The sequence below is a fragment of the Ochotona princeps genome, chromosome 14 (assembly GCF_030435755.1).
Source record: "Ochotona princeps isolate mOchPri1 chromosome 14, mOchPri1.hap1, whole genome shotgun sequence".
Classification (NCBI taxonomy): Eukaryota; Metazoa; Chordata; class Mammalia; order Lagomorpha; family Ochotonidae; genus Ochotona; species Ochotona princeps.
This window is the reverse complement of record NC_080845.1, coordinates 10,407,692-10,426,773: the sequence shown is the minus strand read 5'-3', so window position 1 is coordinate 10,426,773 and position 19,082 is coordinate 10,407,692. Positions and strand designations below refer to the sequence as shown.

Below are 19,082 nucleotides of genomic sequence, written 5' to 3'. Positions count from 1 at the left end.
TTACTCAAAGTATTTATTCTTAATATAGAAAACATAATTTTAAGATTATATTTTATTCACTTTTAAAATAATATATCCAAGACTTTGGATCAGAACTGAAGAACCAGAATGGTGGGGAGGGAGATTGTAAGAGAATCCAGAAATAGTTTAGTTGCATTTTCTTTGAATTAGATACTTAAGTAAAATCCTGAAAATGTCTGAGAACTTGGAGGGAACAAAACTTTCATCTTGTGGCCAAGATTAAGGCAGTCAAAGGAATCGAGGAAAAGCCTGCCTCTAACCAGACCAGGCCTGCCTCAGCTTAATATCTTCCAAACTCCTGGTTCTATTTTGTATTTAGATACAGAAACCTAATGTTGGTGAGTCACATCAGAGGTGTCATGATAATTCAGGGTGGGAGGTCGGGGCGTGGGTGAAGAAAGTCTGCAAAATACAGGCGCAGCCAAACACTTCAGGAGGTGTTCTGGTCCGAATACTGTCCTCCCTAATGGGTTCTGGGAGAAGTCACTCCGCTCCTTCGACAGCTGTTGTGGCCACGGGTTTCACATAGTACGGACCTTCACTCAGGTAAGCTCTGAGCCTCAAATAATTAGGGTTCCCGAAGATCTCTGCAATTGTCTTAGAATTGGCAAGTGCTTTCACCAGTTCATATTTGGCGTCCTTTGAAGCTTTGTCACGCTCCACGGACCGGTCCATCACATACTCTATAAAACCTGGACTGTTGAACATCAGCTTCTGAGCCCAGGGCTGATCTGCAATGGCCTGAAAAAGAGGGCGAGAAGACATAGTTCCTCCGGATCTTGGAAAGTTTGTTAGTGGGATGGTGTCACACCTAGATAGAAATGTGTCAGCACAAGCCATAAAATGTCACCGTTTGTCCCATAAATTCCCTTCTGAGAACTGACTTAAGAAAATAACCCTATAAAAGTATTAAAAAAAAAAAAAGAATTATAAAACTTTAAACTTTGCATGCCAACATGTTCATTACAGCATCACAGTTACAATATAAATGTCAGATAATGGGGGAATGGTTAAGTAAATTATGATATGTAATAATAAAAAAAAAAACCTGGAGACTGCTCACAAAGAATAGGTAATGTGATGTGCAAATCTGCCATGCTGTTCTCACATCCAAGGCATGATTATATCGGGAGAATGAAGACAAAAATTAGAGCAAAGACTGGGAGAGATACGTGCAAAAGACAATTTGTTGGCAGATAAAAAAAAAGCAACCTTAAAGAAGCAAGTTATGGAATTGTTAAATATGAAAAATTACATTTTGTATAAGAAGACACACAGGATGGATGGCCTATAAACCCTGAATTCACTAAAGTGCTTATTTTGGTGGGGTGGGGAGATGGGGAAGAGACAAGAGGTAACAACGTACCTTTTTAGTACTTCTTCATTTGAAATATTCACTCAAGTAAATAAATACTAATATTAAAACTTATTGGAAATATGGCAAACAGGTCCAACTTTCTGTGACTTGAATTTTCTGCTTTGGGTCTGGCACAGTGGCCTAGCAGCTAAAGTCCTCGCCTTGCACATGCCGGGATCCAATCTGGGTGCCAGTTCGTGTCCTGGTGGCCCCATTTCCCATCCAGCTCCCCGCTTGAGACCTGGAAAAGCAGTTGAGCACGGCCCAAAGCCTTGGGACCCTGCACCTACATGGGAGACCTGGAAGAAGCTCCTGGCTTCGGATCAGCTCAGCTGTGGCTGTTGTGGCCACTTGGGGAGTGAATCACTGGGTGGAAAATCTTCCTTTCTGTCTCTCCTCTCTCTGTAAATCTGCCTTTCCAATACAAATTTTAAAAAGTAAACAATTTTTCCCACATTTCAGTCTTTTCCAAATTGTGAACAATGTATAAGTACTTTTCTAAATGCTTTTAAAGACTACACTATTACTTTTTAAGGAAGAACAGATCATCCAGGTGATAGCCTGTTTTCTTCCTTTTGGGCTGTGTTGCACAGACCAGCATCAGCTGGGAGCTCATTAGCAACACAGGATCTCAGCTTCATCTCAGAACTACTGATTGGGAACCTACAAATTAACAAGGTCCCTTTGAGAAACACCGCTACAACCATAGCTAAGCAGGGAGGGTGGGCTGAGCTAAAGCTAGCCATTGCAACTAGTAAATAAAATTCTTTCCATACTTATGGCCACCTAAGCAGAGGACAATACAGATGAGGGAATACCAATGCAGGTGCCGAAAGGGACACCTCATCCAACGACCATGTGCGAGTGGGAAGGAGTCTGAAAAGCCAATTTCCTGGCAATGTCAGGAGCGAATGTATCCTGTGTCCGTGGAGATCCTGACCTTAGACCACATCCTCAGGGAGCCTTCCTTCTTTGGTTTCCTCCATCCTCCCCATGTAGGCCAAGCATGAGGATACATTTCAGTAAGTGAATGGAAACGGAATTAGAAAGACAACTGGTCCCAGTGCAGAAAATTCTGAAACCCACAAAGTTTTTTCGTAAAAAGTATTCTCCACCAACTGTCTCGAGAGAGCACACAGATGCTGCCCAAGAGCCTGGCACTCATACAATTACCAAAGGGATTACTTCACTTCTCTAAGCCCGGGCCCCATAGCGAGTGCTGGCATTACAAGACAAATGAGATAGCGTTCCTATTCTCTGCCAACTGTGTAACAGCTCACACAGCTCAATAGAATAAACATTTCAACATGACATAGTAATAAACAGAACTCAGAGATATGGTTCTTATCATATCTCTAAAAATGAAAATAACTACACAGTTATATTTATTGCCTGACTTCCTCAATGTGAAGAAGCTACATGAAACAAGGCCTTTAAACATTTTGTTCAGTGCTGTATCCCCATAATCAGCAAAAAAGGGAAACTGAAGACACTCAACCTTATTGGCTGGGGCACAGCATGCTGAAGAAATGAGAGGTTGAGGAGGAATGAAAGCTTAACGAGCAAAAGTAAGGAATACTGTCGAATGCCACCAGTACAGCGAAAAGTCCAGAAAGGGCGAGAGCAGTCTGATTCACTCGAGCCTCAAGCGCTGGAAGGGGAAGAGCAGGAGACAAGGCTGGGCAGGAAGCCTGAAGCTGGTCCACAGAGGTGGCAGCTACGGAGTTTATTCTGTGACCTCACTACATCTTCTTCCAACCTCCAAGGGCACCTGCTCCCTTTTCTGCAACAATCTGTCTCACATCTGACTTCCTCCTTAGTTTTCAAGGTAGTAGAGGGCAGAAACTCTGCTGTAAGCACCCGTGCATAACTAGAGCCTGGCACAGAGACTGGCCCGTTCTAACTACTCACGAGCTGAACCAGCAAAGTCCCATGGGAGAGAAGATGGTGCCTACCGTGAGCACTTTCAGGGCAGCACAGTGTAGTTCAGGGAAGGGCTGAGTACTGATGCCACGGAAGAGCTCCAGTGGGTCCCGAGACAAGGAAGAAAACCAGGATTCTGTCATCCTCAAGAGGTCATCTGTCTGCTGCTCAGACTATAGAATCAAGAAAGAAACTCATTAACTCCTCTGGAGAAGCTGCAAAGCCCAGCTTTTGACGTCTTGGTTACGTCTAGAGCATTTTTGTCAATTCTGGCCCAGACCTTTCCCAGAATTTTTTTGCAGAGGGTTGATCCCAATATTCCATATTCTATTTTGGTTTTTAAAATGTCACTAGTTATACAATAAGGGTTACTACTGTTATTTACTAAAGTGAGAAAGATGGCTTTCATTTGATCAACACTGACAGGAAGTTAAAAAAGACTTTACTGACTCACACGGAGCTAGTCTCTTACACATACCCTACAGTCCTTCATGAATTTCCAAATCTACTTACTGGTAAATACAAAATGGATGAAATGGCATCCAGACATCTAATTTTCAGCTCTGTGGAGGCATTCTTTGCTTGATGGCCTATTCTCATCAGCAAGCGTTCAAAGCGAGTTCCTTTGAAGGACAAAAAGATTGTTTGCAGAAAACATACACAAAATTCACCACTTCAACTATTTCTAAGCAGCTCAGTACACTTTAGTGCATCTACATTATTGTGCGGCCATCATCGCTTTCCTACCCACTGAAACTAAAACTCTGCATGTGTAACAGTAACTCCCATTCCTAAGGCCGAATAATGTCCTACTGCATGAATATACTAAATTTTGTTTATCTATTCATCTGCTAACAAACATTGGGTTGCTTCTACTTTTTCTAGTTATTGTGCATAATGTTACTCTGAATATGGGTAGGTATATAAACATTTGACTGAGTCCCTGCTTTGCAATCTCTTCGGGAATATATCTTCTAGTGAAACTCCTGTATCATATTTAACTTTCTGTGGAATTCTCATACTGATTTCTTTTCTGGTTGTAACATTTTATATTCTCACCAGAAAGCACAAAGGTTACAATTTCTCCATATCCAAATGTTTGCTATTTTTATGTTTTTTGTTGGTTTAAATAAGTATCCTAATAGTTGTGAAGTAAAAAAAAATGACCCTTAAAAAGAATATTTTCATATATTATGACACTGTCAAGTTAAAAGAACACCAAGGACAGAATACAGGCACAGCACAGGGACAGACCTAAAATATACAATTATATGCAACGCAGCATACAACAAAGTATACAGAACCGGAATCACAGGGCCTGAATTTGAGCACGAGCTGCCTCAGGATGTTTGGCCTTTGAAAATTTTCTCATCTTCTCTGAGTTTCAGCTACTTCATCAATAAAATGAGAATGACTATCATTATGCTCTTTGCAGGACTGTAAAAAGCATTATACCCTAGGTAAAAGCACTCAGAAAAGTACATACAACACACACATGAGTTATGATACAACAGCCTGTTAATTTTTCAAAATACACTTCACAAGTTTTCATAATAGTACTGCATATTATCTCTGTACAGAATTCCAAATGCTGTTAAGGTACTTACAGATGTGCCACATACCTACCTTTTTTTAAAACACAAAATCCTGTAACAAATATTTGTTTCTTTCACGTTACAAGAAACAAAACTTCATTAAATATTCAAAACAGACAGAAGACAGAACAAGTCAACCACCTCAGCTCTACGTTGGCAGCGAAATACTGGGCAAACGGAGACTCTATGATGGACTATGTCAATCAGTGGATTCTTCAACGACCTCATTGTGCTTGGAGTGGTGAGATTGGCAGTGATTCATAACTGGTGAACTATCAAAACCACTTGAGCAAGTATCTCAGAGCATGCCCCACATCTGGGACCTGTGGTGGGTGGGAAACTGGGTGGGGCTTCTCCCTCAATATCCCCTTTGCCTCAGATATATGAAGGAAGCAATATGGAAATAACAGTCTTACCCACTTTCCTATAGCCCTTGCACCTTTTTACCCTAATTAACTATGCAAAGATTGTCAAAAATATAATTAAAAAAATATTCACAACAACCCTGGGGAAGTGGCTGTTGTACCCTTTTTGAGAAAAATGAGGCCTAAAGGAGTAAAGTGAATAAAGGCAGTTCAGAAAGCCAAGTCAGTGTTACAACTGGAATATGACATGGTCCTCTATTCAAGGAAGATGCAGAAGGGTCCAAGGCAGAGGATAAGAAGACTGTCACCTAAAGTGGATTCTGTGTTGTAGCTAACATCCCAGCAAACGAACCTGAATAGGAAAACCTTGTCTGTACATACAATGTCATGACACACTTAAAGACAGAATGACAGACCTGTGACTGTTGCTGAAGGACTGTACTGTTACAATAATATGGGAGAAAGCAGGGGGGTAAAGGTGAATGGAGAGGGGGGAAGGGGAAATCCCTGCACCTATGAAATTTTATCATGAAAAATAAAAATTAAAAAAGAAAAAAAGTAAAAAATGAAATCTTGTCAAAAATGAAGAACTCCTCAAAGAAAACCACGGCAAGTCATACCAACCTGTTTTGTGGAGAACTTGTTTTCCTTCAACGTTGGATCCCAGGATTCCAACTGTGTCCACGGCAACACCGATCATGGTGGGGTCCTGACTGTCTGTCATTTCAAAGACTTTTTCCACAAACACAGGATAGCGCTCACAGATCTGCTGTGGACTATCCATGACAGCTAGGTTTCCAAAAAACTTCACAAATCCTAAGGATATGTACACAAATATATTCACTTATTGAAAACAGAAAGAGAAATCTTCCACCCACTGGAACATGTCCCAAATGCTGGCCGACTGCCATAGCTGGGCCAGGCCAAAGCCAGGCCCAGTAACTCCGTCTGATCTCCTGTGTGGGTAGCAGGGACCCAAATATGTAAGTCATTTTAAGAACTGCCTCTAAGTGTGTCCTCTATCTGGATTACAAACAAAGGCAGGGTTCCAACGCTGGCACCCTGATACGGAATGCAGGCCTCACCGGCAGCGGCTGACCTACTGTACCACATGCTCACTCCCTACAAATATATTTTACTTGAGGAGCAAGAGAGCACAAATTGTGGGACGTCTTTCTTTCTTTAATTTTAATAGGAACACTAATAAACTGAAGGCCAAAAAGTGGAGAAAGGCTGGAGCAGTACGTTGTCTGGAAATCACCAAGACCAGCAGGAGACCACGACAGTTCTGGGATGTGTGGTTCCCCAGGCTGTTACTGGAACTGAGTGCAAACACTGAAGTGTTGTCACATACAGTAAGCACAGAGAACAGATACAAATTAGAGTAGGGCAAGTTTTTGGCTTATTCAGCAAAAGTTTTTTTAAAAAAATATTTATCTCTTCATTTGAAAGAGCTAGAAAGAGATCCTTCAGCAAATGGTCTACTCCCCAAAAGGCTGCAACTGCAGGAGCTCAGACGGTCCAAAGTCAGCAGCCAGAAGCTCCTTGGTCTTCCGCGTGTGTGCAGGGGCCTAAGCACCTGGGCCATCCTCCACTGTCTTTGCTGGGACACTATCAGGGAGCCAGATCAGAAGTGGATCAGCTAGGATTTGAACTGAAGCCCAAGTGGGATCCCAGGGCCGCAGGCAGTAGCTCCAATCACTATGCTACAGCACTGGCCCCAGGCAGAAAGTTTTTAATGGAAAACACCATGAACAAAATAAGCTAAATTAAAAGAGGAACAAACCTTTAATTTTTTTTTAATATTTATTTTTATTGGAAAGCGAGATATACAGAGAGGAGGGGAGACAGAGAGGAAGATCTTCCATCCGTTGATTCACTCCCCAAGCGGCTACAACAGCCGGATCTGAGCCAATCCGAAACCAGGAGCCAGGAGCCTGGAGCTTTTTCCAGGTCTCCCTCGTGGGTGCAGGATCCCAAGGTTTGGGGCTGTCTTCGACTGCTATCCCAGGCCACAAGCAGGGAGCTGGATGGGAAGTGGGGCTGCTGGAATTAGAGCCAGCACCCATATTGGATCCCAGCATGTGCAAGGTGAGGGACCCTAAGCCTCTAATTTTTTTAATGTTCAAAAAACAGGGCCCGGCAGCATATCCTAGCGGCTGAAGTCCTCACCTTGAATGCCCCGGGATCCCATATGGGTGCCGGTTCCAATCCCGGCAGCTCCCCTTCCCATCCAGCTCCCTGCTTGTGGCCTGGGAAAGCAGTTGAGGACAGCCCAATGCTTTGGGACCCTGCACCTGCGTGGGAGACCTGGAAGAGGTTCCTGGTTCCCGGCTTCGGATTGACACAGCACCAGCCATTGTGCTCACTTGGGGAGTGAATCATCGGACAGAAGATCTTCCTCTCTGTCTCTCCTCCTCTCTGTATATCTGACTTTGTAATACAAAAATAAATAAATCTTTAAAAAACAAACAACCCCCCCCCCAAAAAAAACAAAATAACTTGGACCTACGCACAGTAATTCAGTGGCTAAAGCCCTCACTTGCCTTGTATGCAATGGGATCCCACATCGGCACCAATTTGTATCCTGGCTGTCTACTTCCCCTCCAGCTCCCTACTCATGGCCTGGGAAAGCAGTCGAGGACAGACCAAAGCCTTGGGACCCTGCACCCACGTGGGAAACCCAGAAGAAACTCTCGGCTCTTGGCTTCAGAATGGCTCAGCTCCGGCCACTATGGCTACTTGGGGCATAAATCAGTGGATGGGTGATATTTTTGTATCCCCTTCTCTATAAAACTTGCCTTTCCGATAAAAATAAACAAATCTTAAAAAAAAAAAAACACAACAGGTTGATCAGTTTGAATGCTGGCTCTCTCCCTAAGTTCCTGTGCAGGCCTGGCCTGGGATTGGGCCGTGCTGAAGTTTGCAGCTGGAAGCTGCATCCAGGCCTTCCAATCGCATAGCAGGAACTCTCCTATTTGAGCCATCACTCCGTCTCCCCGGGTCTGGACAGTGGAAAGCCAGTCGGGAGTTGCAGTTGGGACCTGAAGTCACTCTGAAGTGGGACACGGGCACCTTAACTAACACTTAAACATCTGCTGGACCTTGCCTGTCTTATACAGGTTACTTTTTAACTACTGAGTTGTTTGCATTCTTTACCTATTCTGATGCTAGCTCCTTCTCAGGTGCATGGTTTATAAATATTTTCTCCCACTTTTTCATAGGCTGTCTCTTTTTTTTTAAAGATTTATTTATTTTATTGCAAAGTCACATATACAGAGAGGAGGAGAGACAGAGAGGAAGATCTTCCATCCAATGATTCACTCCCCAAGTGAGCGCAAAGGCCAGTACTGTGCCTATCTGAAGCTGGGAACCAGGAACCTCTTCCGGGTCTCCCATGTGGGTGCAGTATCCCAAAGCATTGGGCCGTCCTCAACTGCTTTCCCAGGCCACAAGCAGGGAGCTGGATGGGAAGGGGAGCTGCCGGGATTAGAACCGGCGCCCATATGGGATCCCGGGGCATTCAAGGCGAGAACTTTAGCTGCTAGGCTATGCCGCCGGGCCCACAGGCTGTCTCTTTATATGTGAACTGCTTATTTTGCCACGCAGAAACTTGTTTGGGGATCTCATTTACATTCTTCTGTTCTTTTTTCATGTGCTTCTGAGGTCATGTTCAAGAAAACTAAGTCCAGATCAACCCTGTACAACTTTTCTAATATGGTGATTCTCATCCAGTAGTTTCATGTCTCTCATTTACATACTTAATCCACTCTGAGTTATTATTTGTTTGCTATATACTGCTGGTATTTTCGATGAAAATCAATGGAACATAAATGCATGGATTTCTGAACTTTCGACTGTGTCTCACTGCCTATGTATGCTTTTCTGCAATACTCATGTTGTTTGGATTATTACACCTGTTTTGATGTTCAAGACAGGTAGTGTGATGGCTCCAGTTCTGTTTTTACTCAACATTGCTTTGCCTATTCAGTCTCTTGTGGTTCCTCATGATTTTTAAAAATATTTTTGTGAAAAACGTGATATATAATTTTGATGGGTAGTATAATGAATTTGCATACTGCTATGGGTACAGTATGGACATTTTAATAGTATTACTTCTACCAGCTCACAAACATGAGATATTTCCACGTATCTGTGTCTTCAATTCTGTTTGAGTAACAAGTTTTCGGTGTGCACCTTTCAGTTTCTAACTGAAATTTATTTCTAAGTATTAATCTTTTTTATGCTACTATAAATTGGACTTCCTTTGTTTTGAATAGTTCATAGTCAATGTATAGATACACTTTTTTGTAGGGCTGGCACTGTGGGATAGTTTAAGCCTCCACGGGGGGTTCCAGCAACACATACAGGCACCAGTTTGAGTCCTGGCTGCTCCATTTCTGCTCCAGTTCTCTGGTAATGTGCCAGAATGACCCAAGTTGCTTTTGGTGGAGAGTGCAAGGTTTCCTGTACGTAAGATCATGCCATCAGCCCACAGCCAGTGTAACTTCTTCCCACTGATGTGGATGCTTTTCCTTCTCTTATCTAGTGGCTCTAAGACTTCCAGGATGATGCAGAACACGAGTGGGAAGAGTGGGCATTCTTATTCTAGTCCTGATACAGAGGAAGATTCCAACTCACTGTTGAATGGGATTATTAGCTGTGGGTTTGTCAGACATGGCTTTTATTGTTTGCAAATATACAATAACCACCTTTTTATCTCTGGGATAAATGCTATTTGACCATGGTTAACAATCCTTTTAATGTGCTGAATTTGGTGGCTCTGGTATCTTCTAAAAGTTATCAGTTCTAACGAATTTAATCCCTGGCTTCCCCTGTCAGTGACAAGTCAGAAATCAATCATTACACTATCATTCCCATAGTAATCAATGCTTCTTACCTGGTAAGTAGAAACTGGAGAAAGGGTCTGAATCTGCCCCAACAATTATATTAGAAACCTGGTCAATCACTCCTTCTTGGGCAAGAAACTGTCGCCCATGATGTGTGTATGCCAGTGATGTCACCATTTCTATACACGTGGCTCTAAAATGTCAGGAAAAACATGAGGAGACTTTACATACAATTAGTACAGGTTATAAATTACGTTTCTATGTGTTTTCCTATGTAATTCTGCCCACAAAATCTGAACGATCCACTCTTGGCTTTACTCTTCAGATGACAATACAAGACCTGGGAAACTGCAGGGATGTATCAGGAGCCACGCTGTTATTAAGTGTAGAGTTTAGGGCCTGGCGCAATAGTCCAGTGGCTAAACTCTTCACCTTGGATCCGCCGGGACCCCATGTGGGTGCCAGTTTGTATCCTGGCTGCTCCACTACCCTTACAGATCCCTGCTTGTGGCCTGGGAAAGCAATAGAGGATGGCCCAAACCACTGGGACCCTTCACCTGTATGGGAGACCCGGAAGCAGCTCCAGGCTCCTGGCTTCAGCTCAGCTCAGCTCAGCTCCAGCCATTGCGGCCACATGGGGAGTGACCCAGCAGATGGAAGAACTTTCTGTCTCTCCTCCTCCTCTCTGTATATATAACTTTCCAATAAAAAAAAAATAAATCTTAAAAAAAAAAGTAGAGTTTAGACTTAAATCCTAAATCTTCAAATCTATTATTGTTTTGTTATATGTAACTGTAATACATATATAAAACTTTCTATTTTGAAATCATAAACATACCCACAAAAGAGAACAGTTTAATAAGCCACCATCCACTCATAACTCTGATTTTGATAATGATGGAGGCTTTGCCCTACTTATTTCATCTCTCCTCCAACTTTTGGCTTCATTACTTGTAAGCAAACCCCTCCCCTACCCATCTTGCCATTCACCCTGTCCATTTCAGCACACATCTGTAAAAGACACAAATGCTTCCTCAGTCATCATGCTTTTACCAAATTAACCGCACTTCTTAAGTATCATCAAATATCCCACCATGAGCAGATTACAAATGACTCAGAATGGCATTTTTACAGTTGATTCTAAGGTTTTTTAATCAACCACTGGTATATTTTTTTTCTACCACAAAATTTGACATGAGATTAAAAAACAACTAATTGGGTCCGGCGGCGTGGCCTAGCGGCTAAAGTCCTCGCCTTGAACGCCCCGGGATCCCATATGAGCACCGGTTCTAATCCCGGCAGCTCCACTTCCCATCCAGCTCCCTGCTTGTGGCCTGGGAAAGCAGTTGAGGACGGCCCAATGCATTGGGACCCTGCACCCATGTGGGAGACCTGGAAGAGGTTCCAGGTTCCCAGCTTCGGATCGGCGCAGCACCGGCCATTGCGGCTCACTTGGGGAGTGAAACATCGGATGGAAGATCTTCCTCTCTGTCTCTCCTCCTCTGTGTATATCTAGCTTTCCAATAATAATAAATCTTTAAAAAACAAAACAAAACAAAAAAACCAACTAATTTTACTCACTGAGAGGGGACATTCAAATGATTTGAAATAATTTAACCAGTGAGTGATAAGTGTCTATGGGTTAACAAATTCAGTCACATTTAAAGAACACAGGACAACCAGAACATCATTTAAAACAAATAGTAACCTAATTCTCTTTTAACAAAATACCTGAAGCATGTGAAGTGTTCAACAGAGAGGACATGTTAGTAAACTGCAGGATATCAGTAAGGAAACATGGCACACACCAAAGGCCATTCAGACAATAGAGCCAGGAGGGTAAATGGACTGGGATTAGGGAGGCGGAGGGAGGAATCCCAGTGCTTCTCAAGCTGTATGGTGACAAACGTGTAATTTACACATTTCATATTGAAACAAATTTAAAACATAGACTGGAATTAATCCTTAGGACCTAAGTCAGAACCTATATTGGTTTCTATGGTCAATTCAGTTGACCTTCATAGTTTCTTAACAGAACTGTATTCCATCAGACATAGATGACCTGAAGTGATGATAGGTAGTCATAATCTGAGCATGCTCAGCCAGTGAATAGAGAAGCTTGCAAGATCAAGTCCTCCTCTTTTTCAAAAAGCCCATGCTTTTTTCTATCATGCCATAGTGCTGGCATGATATTTAATGTCAACTAGTATTTGATGTCAATTAATATCAAATAAACACATGGTATAAAACATTAAGTAACCTAATACAGTTGCTTGAAAGTAGTTCAATTGTTTTGCAGGGTTTTGCTAAGTTCCCATTTGTGGTCATGAGGCCACGTGAACCGTTTTCTAGAGCTCCCTTACTAAGGACAGTCATGAGACTGTAACTTTGGCATAGATCACGCTCGGTCCCCAGGTTGCTTCCTGGGCCTCTGGCAGAACACGTTTCACTGAAGGAACATGTCAACCTACCTGACCAGCACATCCTCCCCCGTCAGCTCTCTCAGGAGCTGCGTTATCAACCCACTGCTGGTGCAGTAGCTTAAAGATTCTGGTGACACAGAGGAAATCTCCACAATTAGCTGAAAGAACAGAAAAAGGTCAACACGGCTCCAAACCTGTTTTAAATCCCATTTCCAATAAAAACCAGGTCTAGATATCTGATTTGACTGAATTTAAAAAATCTGTCATCTGCTTCTAGGAAAAATTTACTGGACACCTCAGAAATGATTCTGGCACGGAAATGTTCAATCATCACTCAGGGCATAAACAAATAGCAGATTATTAAAAAAAAAATCATTCATGTTGTCAATCATTCATTTCCTCATTCAACAAGTATATCCTGAATATTTTGTGTATGACTGCCTTACATATAAGGCTGAGAGTTCATCTTTACAGCTGCAACACCTAGTGTCGGACCTAACACAGGTTGTGTTCTCAATAATATTGTAAATAAACCATTCTGCTCCCCAACATAAGTTTGTTTTGCACGATTAGAAAGTGTACTTTTAGGCTTACCTCATATACCCTGTATCGAACAATGTCACTTGTTTTCATTACATTTTTCAAATCATCCAGCAGACTGCTTTCAAATAATGCCTCCAGCCCAGCTTGGGTTAGTGACATTCTTGACAGGGATTTAATGGCCTGATAAGAAAAGGAGATACCTCTTAAGTTACAAAGATAAAATATACGCACTTTCTAAGAAGTACTTGGAATGCACTTTGCTCAATAAGCGCATTTTAGTTCTTATTATTTATAATGGGAAAAAATACATGGTATTCTACCAGACTACAGGCACACAGATTGTAAAACTTTCATTTCCTGTTCAAAGTAATTAATTTTCTTTATTTGAAAGGCAGAAAGAGAAAGAGCTCTTTCATCTACTGGCTCACTCCTCAAATGTTTACAATAGCCAAAACCCAAAACTCAACCCAGGTCTCCCATGTGGGCTTGCAGGGATCCAACCACTGGAGTTGCTTGCTGCCTCCCAGAGTATGTTAGCAGGAAACTGGAACGGAAAGCTCAGTCATGACTTGAATCCCCGCACCCTGATCAATATGTGGGAGCTTCAGTGGAGACTTAACCACTGTGCCAAATACCAGCCCCAAGTTTGGTTTACCAAGTTGCTCAATGTAAACCTGATGGTGGATAATGTGGAAATATGTGTTCTGGAAAACAGGACAGATTTTTCTGGCATTTATGACAATCATTTATTTGCTTGATACCATTTCTGTGAGGTTGCCAATTCCATTACACAGGTGATCCATCCTAAATCTCTGTCTCTTAAGTCACGGGTCTTTCTTGGATCTTCCAGGACACCAAGCTCTCAGCATGTTTCAGTTGATGGCTCTGGCAGACTTACCGCTTTAGCCACAGACAGATTCTCTGCACCAATGCAAAAAACTATTTGTTTTAGTAGTTCAGCATTATTCAGAATCTCAGTAACAGCATCAGAATTTTCAACAATTCTTCCAACCTGAAGGGGAAAAAAAAAAACAAAAAAACTCTTCTCTAAGGTAGGTCAATAAAGCGAAGACCATTTTGCAAACCTCATAATGAAATTTATAGACAATCTGGGTCTTCCACTGGCCAAATTTGAGTTTGTATTTAGGAGTCAGATTACAGCCATAAGCTAAGTTATTAAAAACATAGTGCTCCAGGGCCCAGTGGCGTGGCCTGGCGGCTAAAGTCCTCGCCTTGAATGCCCCGGGATCCCATATGGGCGCCGGTTCTAATCCCGGCAGCTCCACTTCCCATCCAGCTCCCTGCTTGTGGCCTGGGAAGACAGTCGAGGATGGCCCAAAGCTTTGGGACCCTGCACCTGTGTGGGAGGCCTGGAGGAGGTTCCGGGTTCCCAGCTTCGGATCGACACAGCACCGGCCGTTGCGGCTCACTTGGGGAGTGAATCATCGGATGGAGGATCTTCCTCTCTGTCTCTCCTCCTCTCTGTATATCCGGCTTTCCAATAAAAATGAATAAATCTTTAAAATAAATAAATAAATAAATAAATAAAAATTAAAAAAAACATAGTGCTCCAAGTGCACACAGCATGTAGTCATATCTATGAAAGGAAAGAAAAAATAGTAAGTAAAGAGTTGGGATAGCTTAGTGAGTAAAAACCATACAAATTCTCACTCTGTTCATCATAACTGCACTGACCACGGGCAAATCAGCTGAAATTCTCTGAGCCTAATTTTTTATTTGTAAATATTTTTTCTCTAAAATATGGGAATATTATATTCAGTACCAATATAGCTATAAAGAAACTAAATAAGTAAAACAGTGTCTGGAACATAAATGGCCAATGAATGGATATTTTCTCATCTTTTATTGAATAAACACTTTGGATAAGAAAAGGAAAAGTTTCTGTGTATTTCTGAGTAACCAGCTGTTGCTAAATGTCAGCTTCTTCTTTTTTCTAAAATATTTATTTATTTTTATTGGAAAATCAGATACACAGAAAGAAGGAGAAACAGAAAGGAAGATCTTCCATCTGATGATTCACTCTCCAAGTGGCCGCAATGGCTGGAGCTGAGCTGATCTGAAGCCAGGAGCCTCTTCCGGGGCTCCCACACAGGTGGCAGGATCCCAACTGTCCTCGACTGCCTTCCCAGGCCACAGGCAGGGATCTGGATGGGAAGCGGAGCTGCTAGGATTAGAACTGCCGCCCATATGGGATCTCAGCGCATGCAAGGTGGGGACTTTAGGTACTAGGCTACCGTGCCAGGTCCTAAATGTCAGCTTTTAACACTTCAATAGTGTTTTGATTATCAGGAAAAAAAGAGAGAGATCTTCAACAATTAAAATGTCCTCATCTGTTGGCTTAGAGACTTTTACAATCTCATTTGGGTAATGCCACTGTTGTAGGGACCCAAGCTGGCAGAATAGCTATTTGAACACATGAGAATTTTTCTTCAGGTTAGAAAACTCCTTGAAGGAAATAAACAGATTTCATCTATTATGGAAATTCTAAATGCATGTAGCACTATGATTGGCACATAAAAGCAACTCACTATTTGATGAATGAGCAATTAAGATGGTACTTAGTTGAATTTCTTTAGCTTTCTCTTCCAGGAAATAAACACATCAGAACAGACCACAACTTCTTAAGAGGATGCGGAAAAGGGTGAGGGGGGCAGAACGGGGGAGGGAGAGACATACCTGGGTCAGAGTGAGGATTTTGACGGAGTCGTCTGGGTGAGCCAGTCCCTTCTGCAGGTGAGCCTTGAGGTTCCGAGCCACATGAACTGGCTCCACAGCTTGAAGCAGTCGCTCCAGAATAGATACACACAAAGTGGTCTGTTCCCTGAAGACAACACCAGAGATCTCATTAGTTCACACATCCTGCCAGATAGGAATAAGTAAGACCTAGTAATTGAGTCTTTGAAAGAGCAGCCTCCTTGCTGAGCATCTATTACATACCCCATACCTATTCTGGGCTACAAAAACAAGGTTACAGTAAATCCTCTTGCTTTCAAGAACTCAGTAAAATCACCATTTTGTAAACCTCATAATGAAATTTACAGACAATCTGGGTCTCCCATGCAGGCGATAGGGACCCTGACCAGTGCTAGCACCTGCTGCCTCCCAGAGTGCACACTAATAGGAAGCTGAAATTGAAGGTGGAGCTGGGACTCAAACTCACATACTCTAATATAAGACGTGAGTGTACCAAGTGAAATTTAAAAAATTTTATTTTGTTTTTATTTGAAAGGCATATTTTATAGAGAATAGAAAGACTTTCTACCTACTGGTTCACTCCCCAAATGGCCACAACAGCCAGAGCTGAGCAGATCTGAAGCCAGCAGCCAGGAGCCTCTTTCAAGTCTTCCGCAAGGGTGCAGGACTCCAAGGCTTTGGGCCATCCTCATCTGCTTTTCCAGGCAACCAGCAGAGAGCTGGATCAGAAATAGAGCAGTTGAGGCATGAACCGGTTCCCATATGGGATGCCAGTGCTTGAAGATACGGGATTAGCCAGTTGAGCCATCATACCAGCTCCCTCCCTCCAAATTATTTATATACATACACACCCCTTTCATCTGCTGGTTCACTCCCTATATGGCGTGTAAAATCCAAGGTTGAGACAGGCAGGAGGCCAGAAACTCTAGGTGTTCTATACTGCTGCTTTTTTTTTTTTTTTTTAATTCTTTATTCTATGACAGTTTAATAGGCATTGGGGTTTCCCTCTCCTTTCCTACCCTGCCCCACTGTTCTTCTCTCCAGTCTTTCACTAGGTGTCTTTCCAGTACCCTCAGAAGTCCATCACGCTGCCATTGAGGTGTCTCCCAACAATGTAGGGGCTTATCGTTTTGTTGTGAGACCATCCTTGTATTGCAAGTACGGGGATATACTTCTCTCTGTTTCTGCCTATGGACATATTTATTTCCACTGTGCTTCCATTATAGCTCCCCTTAGATACAGTCCCCCTCGGATTGAGAGGGGAAAAAAGGAAGAAAAAGATTTAAATAAAATGAAATGGTGAGTCTTCCTCGCCACAGTGCTATCAAACTCGTTGCAGGGGTGTCAATGTAACAGTAGGGTGGTACAAGAGTGTCCAGTATCTTCCTGTAAAAATTAATGCTAGCGTATGACCTGTGTGGTTCAAACGGGAGTGCAGTACGGACTAGATCATCGTTACCTATGAGTGGTAGTAATAACAGTGATAACAGGGATATTAACAATCTCAGGTGATTATATGCAATCAGCCTCTCATGAACTATTAACTCTGTGAGACGCATCTTACACTGGGAATTAATAATATTATATGCTTAATCCTAGAAGGGATATAGAGATCAGCAAAGCATGGCCCCAGCCTTCAAAGAATTTACCAACCAGTACCATTAACAGAGATAATGAGAATGGCCTTTGGGAAGTCTGAGTAGTCACCTGCACCAGGAAGAATGAAAAACGGCTTTTTGGAAGCCTGGCCCATCAGCTGGGCCCTGAAGGATGGCTAGAATACAGAAAGAAGAGAGGGCTGGTTTCAGTTAGGAGTGCTACAAAGTGCAAGTCATGGTCCAGGGAAACGAGGTGGTGTCACATGGCAGCTGGGACAGACAGAATCAATGCCGGGTAAAGGAAAAGGTGACGCTGGTGTAGTACGGTGGAAATCTCCTACAAAGGCCCAAATACCAGACAAAGAAGTCATGATTTCCCGTAGGCAAAGGGAAGCCATGGATAAGAGAGCTGAGACAACTGACCCCCATTCACTGTGGGTGCACGGGAGAGCACTACTTAGGAAAAGAACTTCAGGGGTCAACAAAAAGACAACCTCACACAAAAAAATCTAGCAAGTTGGAGAGAACGAAAGCTTGCCTAGAAGACAAGCGAGAAATGTCATGGCAGATCTGAAAACTGTCAACAATTCAACAAGGGACATTTCAGAGCCCAGAAAGCCCTCTGGAATCCTTCAATGCAGATCCACTGGGTCACTGCCTTCAAACAGGAAAGTTGATTTCTAGCTCATTTCAGAACTCTTTTAAATGATCATCAGTATTTTTCACCAAACACCACAGATGCATGGCCTACCATTCGAAGTCACACTTCTACAATCATCACTTATTTTAACAGATATTTCCATGTTATATAAACCTATCTGGGGGGGTGAGGGGTTATATTTCCTTTCAAAAAATTTTATATGTAACAGAATCATAAACTTCTGCAAGTTTCCTTTTTCATTTAGACCTTTCCATATGTGCACCTATTTACCATGAATCAACAGCTGCACAGTGTGACCTAGGGTGCTCAGAATTTATTATAATCTCCCTTTTCTATATACTGTGGGTTCCAGTTTTTAGTTGTCACACATCTTGTAGAGGCAGGCAGGTTTTGCGCGATTCTACCTGTCACCTGAAAGGAATGACTGGATCAAAAGACAGCTGAATTTAAAACGTTGCTGGATAGGAGGGATCTTCTTGGAAGGGGAACAGAGACGCCCAGAACCGGTGCATCTGGCTGCAGAGCGCTCACGGGTCGGTGACCCCGCTTTCCTACCCCAATTCCTATTTCAAGGGTAAGCCGCCCAAGTGGCACCCCTCGGAGGCAGGACCTGACCCAGGGTCCTTTCCTTTCGGCAACTTCGTCTATGTTCTACCTTCACCGAGACCACGAAAAGCACTCCCTGACTTCCAACCACCCTTGCTTTCCCTGCCTGAGGAAGCCCGCAGCCCCTGCTTCGGCGCCCGTGGTCCTCTCACCGTTGGTTGTCATTCAGCAGGGAGAAAAGCGGGCCGAGGCGCAGGTCCTCTGCTCGCTCACGAAATTCGCTGAGCGGCACGGCCTGCAGCATCGACTGCAGCGCGCGCAGCTCCTCCAGCGGCGCTTCCAGCCGCGCCACATCCCTCAGCAGCGCCAGCACCTGCGCCGCCATCTTGCCGGCTTCTGCCCGCCCACCCGCCTGCCTCTTTTCCCGGGCGCATCCCAGAATCTCGCGAGGACTGTAGGGAGCGCGCCATCCCTTCCGGGTTTTG

The 19,082-nt window shown here is 43.1% G+C and overlaps 1 protein-coding gene across 1 annotated transcript; it reads right to left on the bottom strand.

Moving 5' to 3' along the window:
• Positions 1–141: 141 nt before the first annotated feature.
• PSMD5 (proteasome 26S subunit, non-ATPase 5) lies at positions 142–19,013 on the bottom strand. Its single transcript, XM_058672239.1, has 10 exons — positions 18,810–19,013; positions 15,775–15,919; positions 13,976–14,089; positions 13,129–13,257; positions 12,583–12,692; positions 10,162–10,304; positions 5,886–6,077; positions 3,815–3,924; positions 3,334–3,474; positions 142–762 (listed from the first exon to the last, which is right to left on the bottom strand). Exons 1-10 carry the CDS (start codon positions 18,980–18,982, stop codon positions 505–507), a joined length of 1,515 nt encoding a protein of 504 aa, XP_058528222.1. The 5' UTR covers positions 18,983–19,013; the 3' UTR covers positions 142–504.
• Positions 19,014–19,082: the final 69 nt, after the last annotated feature.

Excerpts from the sequence above, each read along its gene's own strand:
- PSMD5 (XM_058672239.1), bottom strand. The coding sequence starts at position 18,982 with ATGGCGGCGCAGGTGCTGGCGCTGCTGAGGGATGTGGCGCGGCTGGAA. Across the intron at positions 14,090-15,774 it reads AAATCCTCACTCTGACCCAG|GTTGGAAGAATTGTTGAAAA; the intron begins GTATGTCTCTCC and ends TTTCCCCTTCAG. Across the intron at positions 6,078-10,161 it reads CTCCAGTTTCTACTTACCAG|GATTTGTGAAGTTTTTTGGA; the intron begins GTAAGAAGCATT and ends ACATATCCTTAG.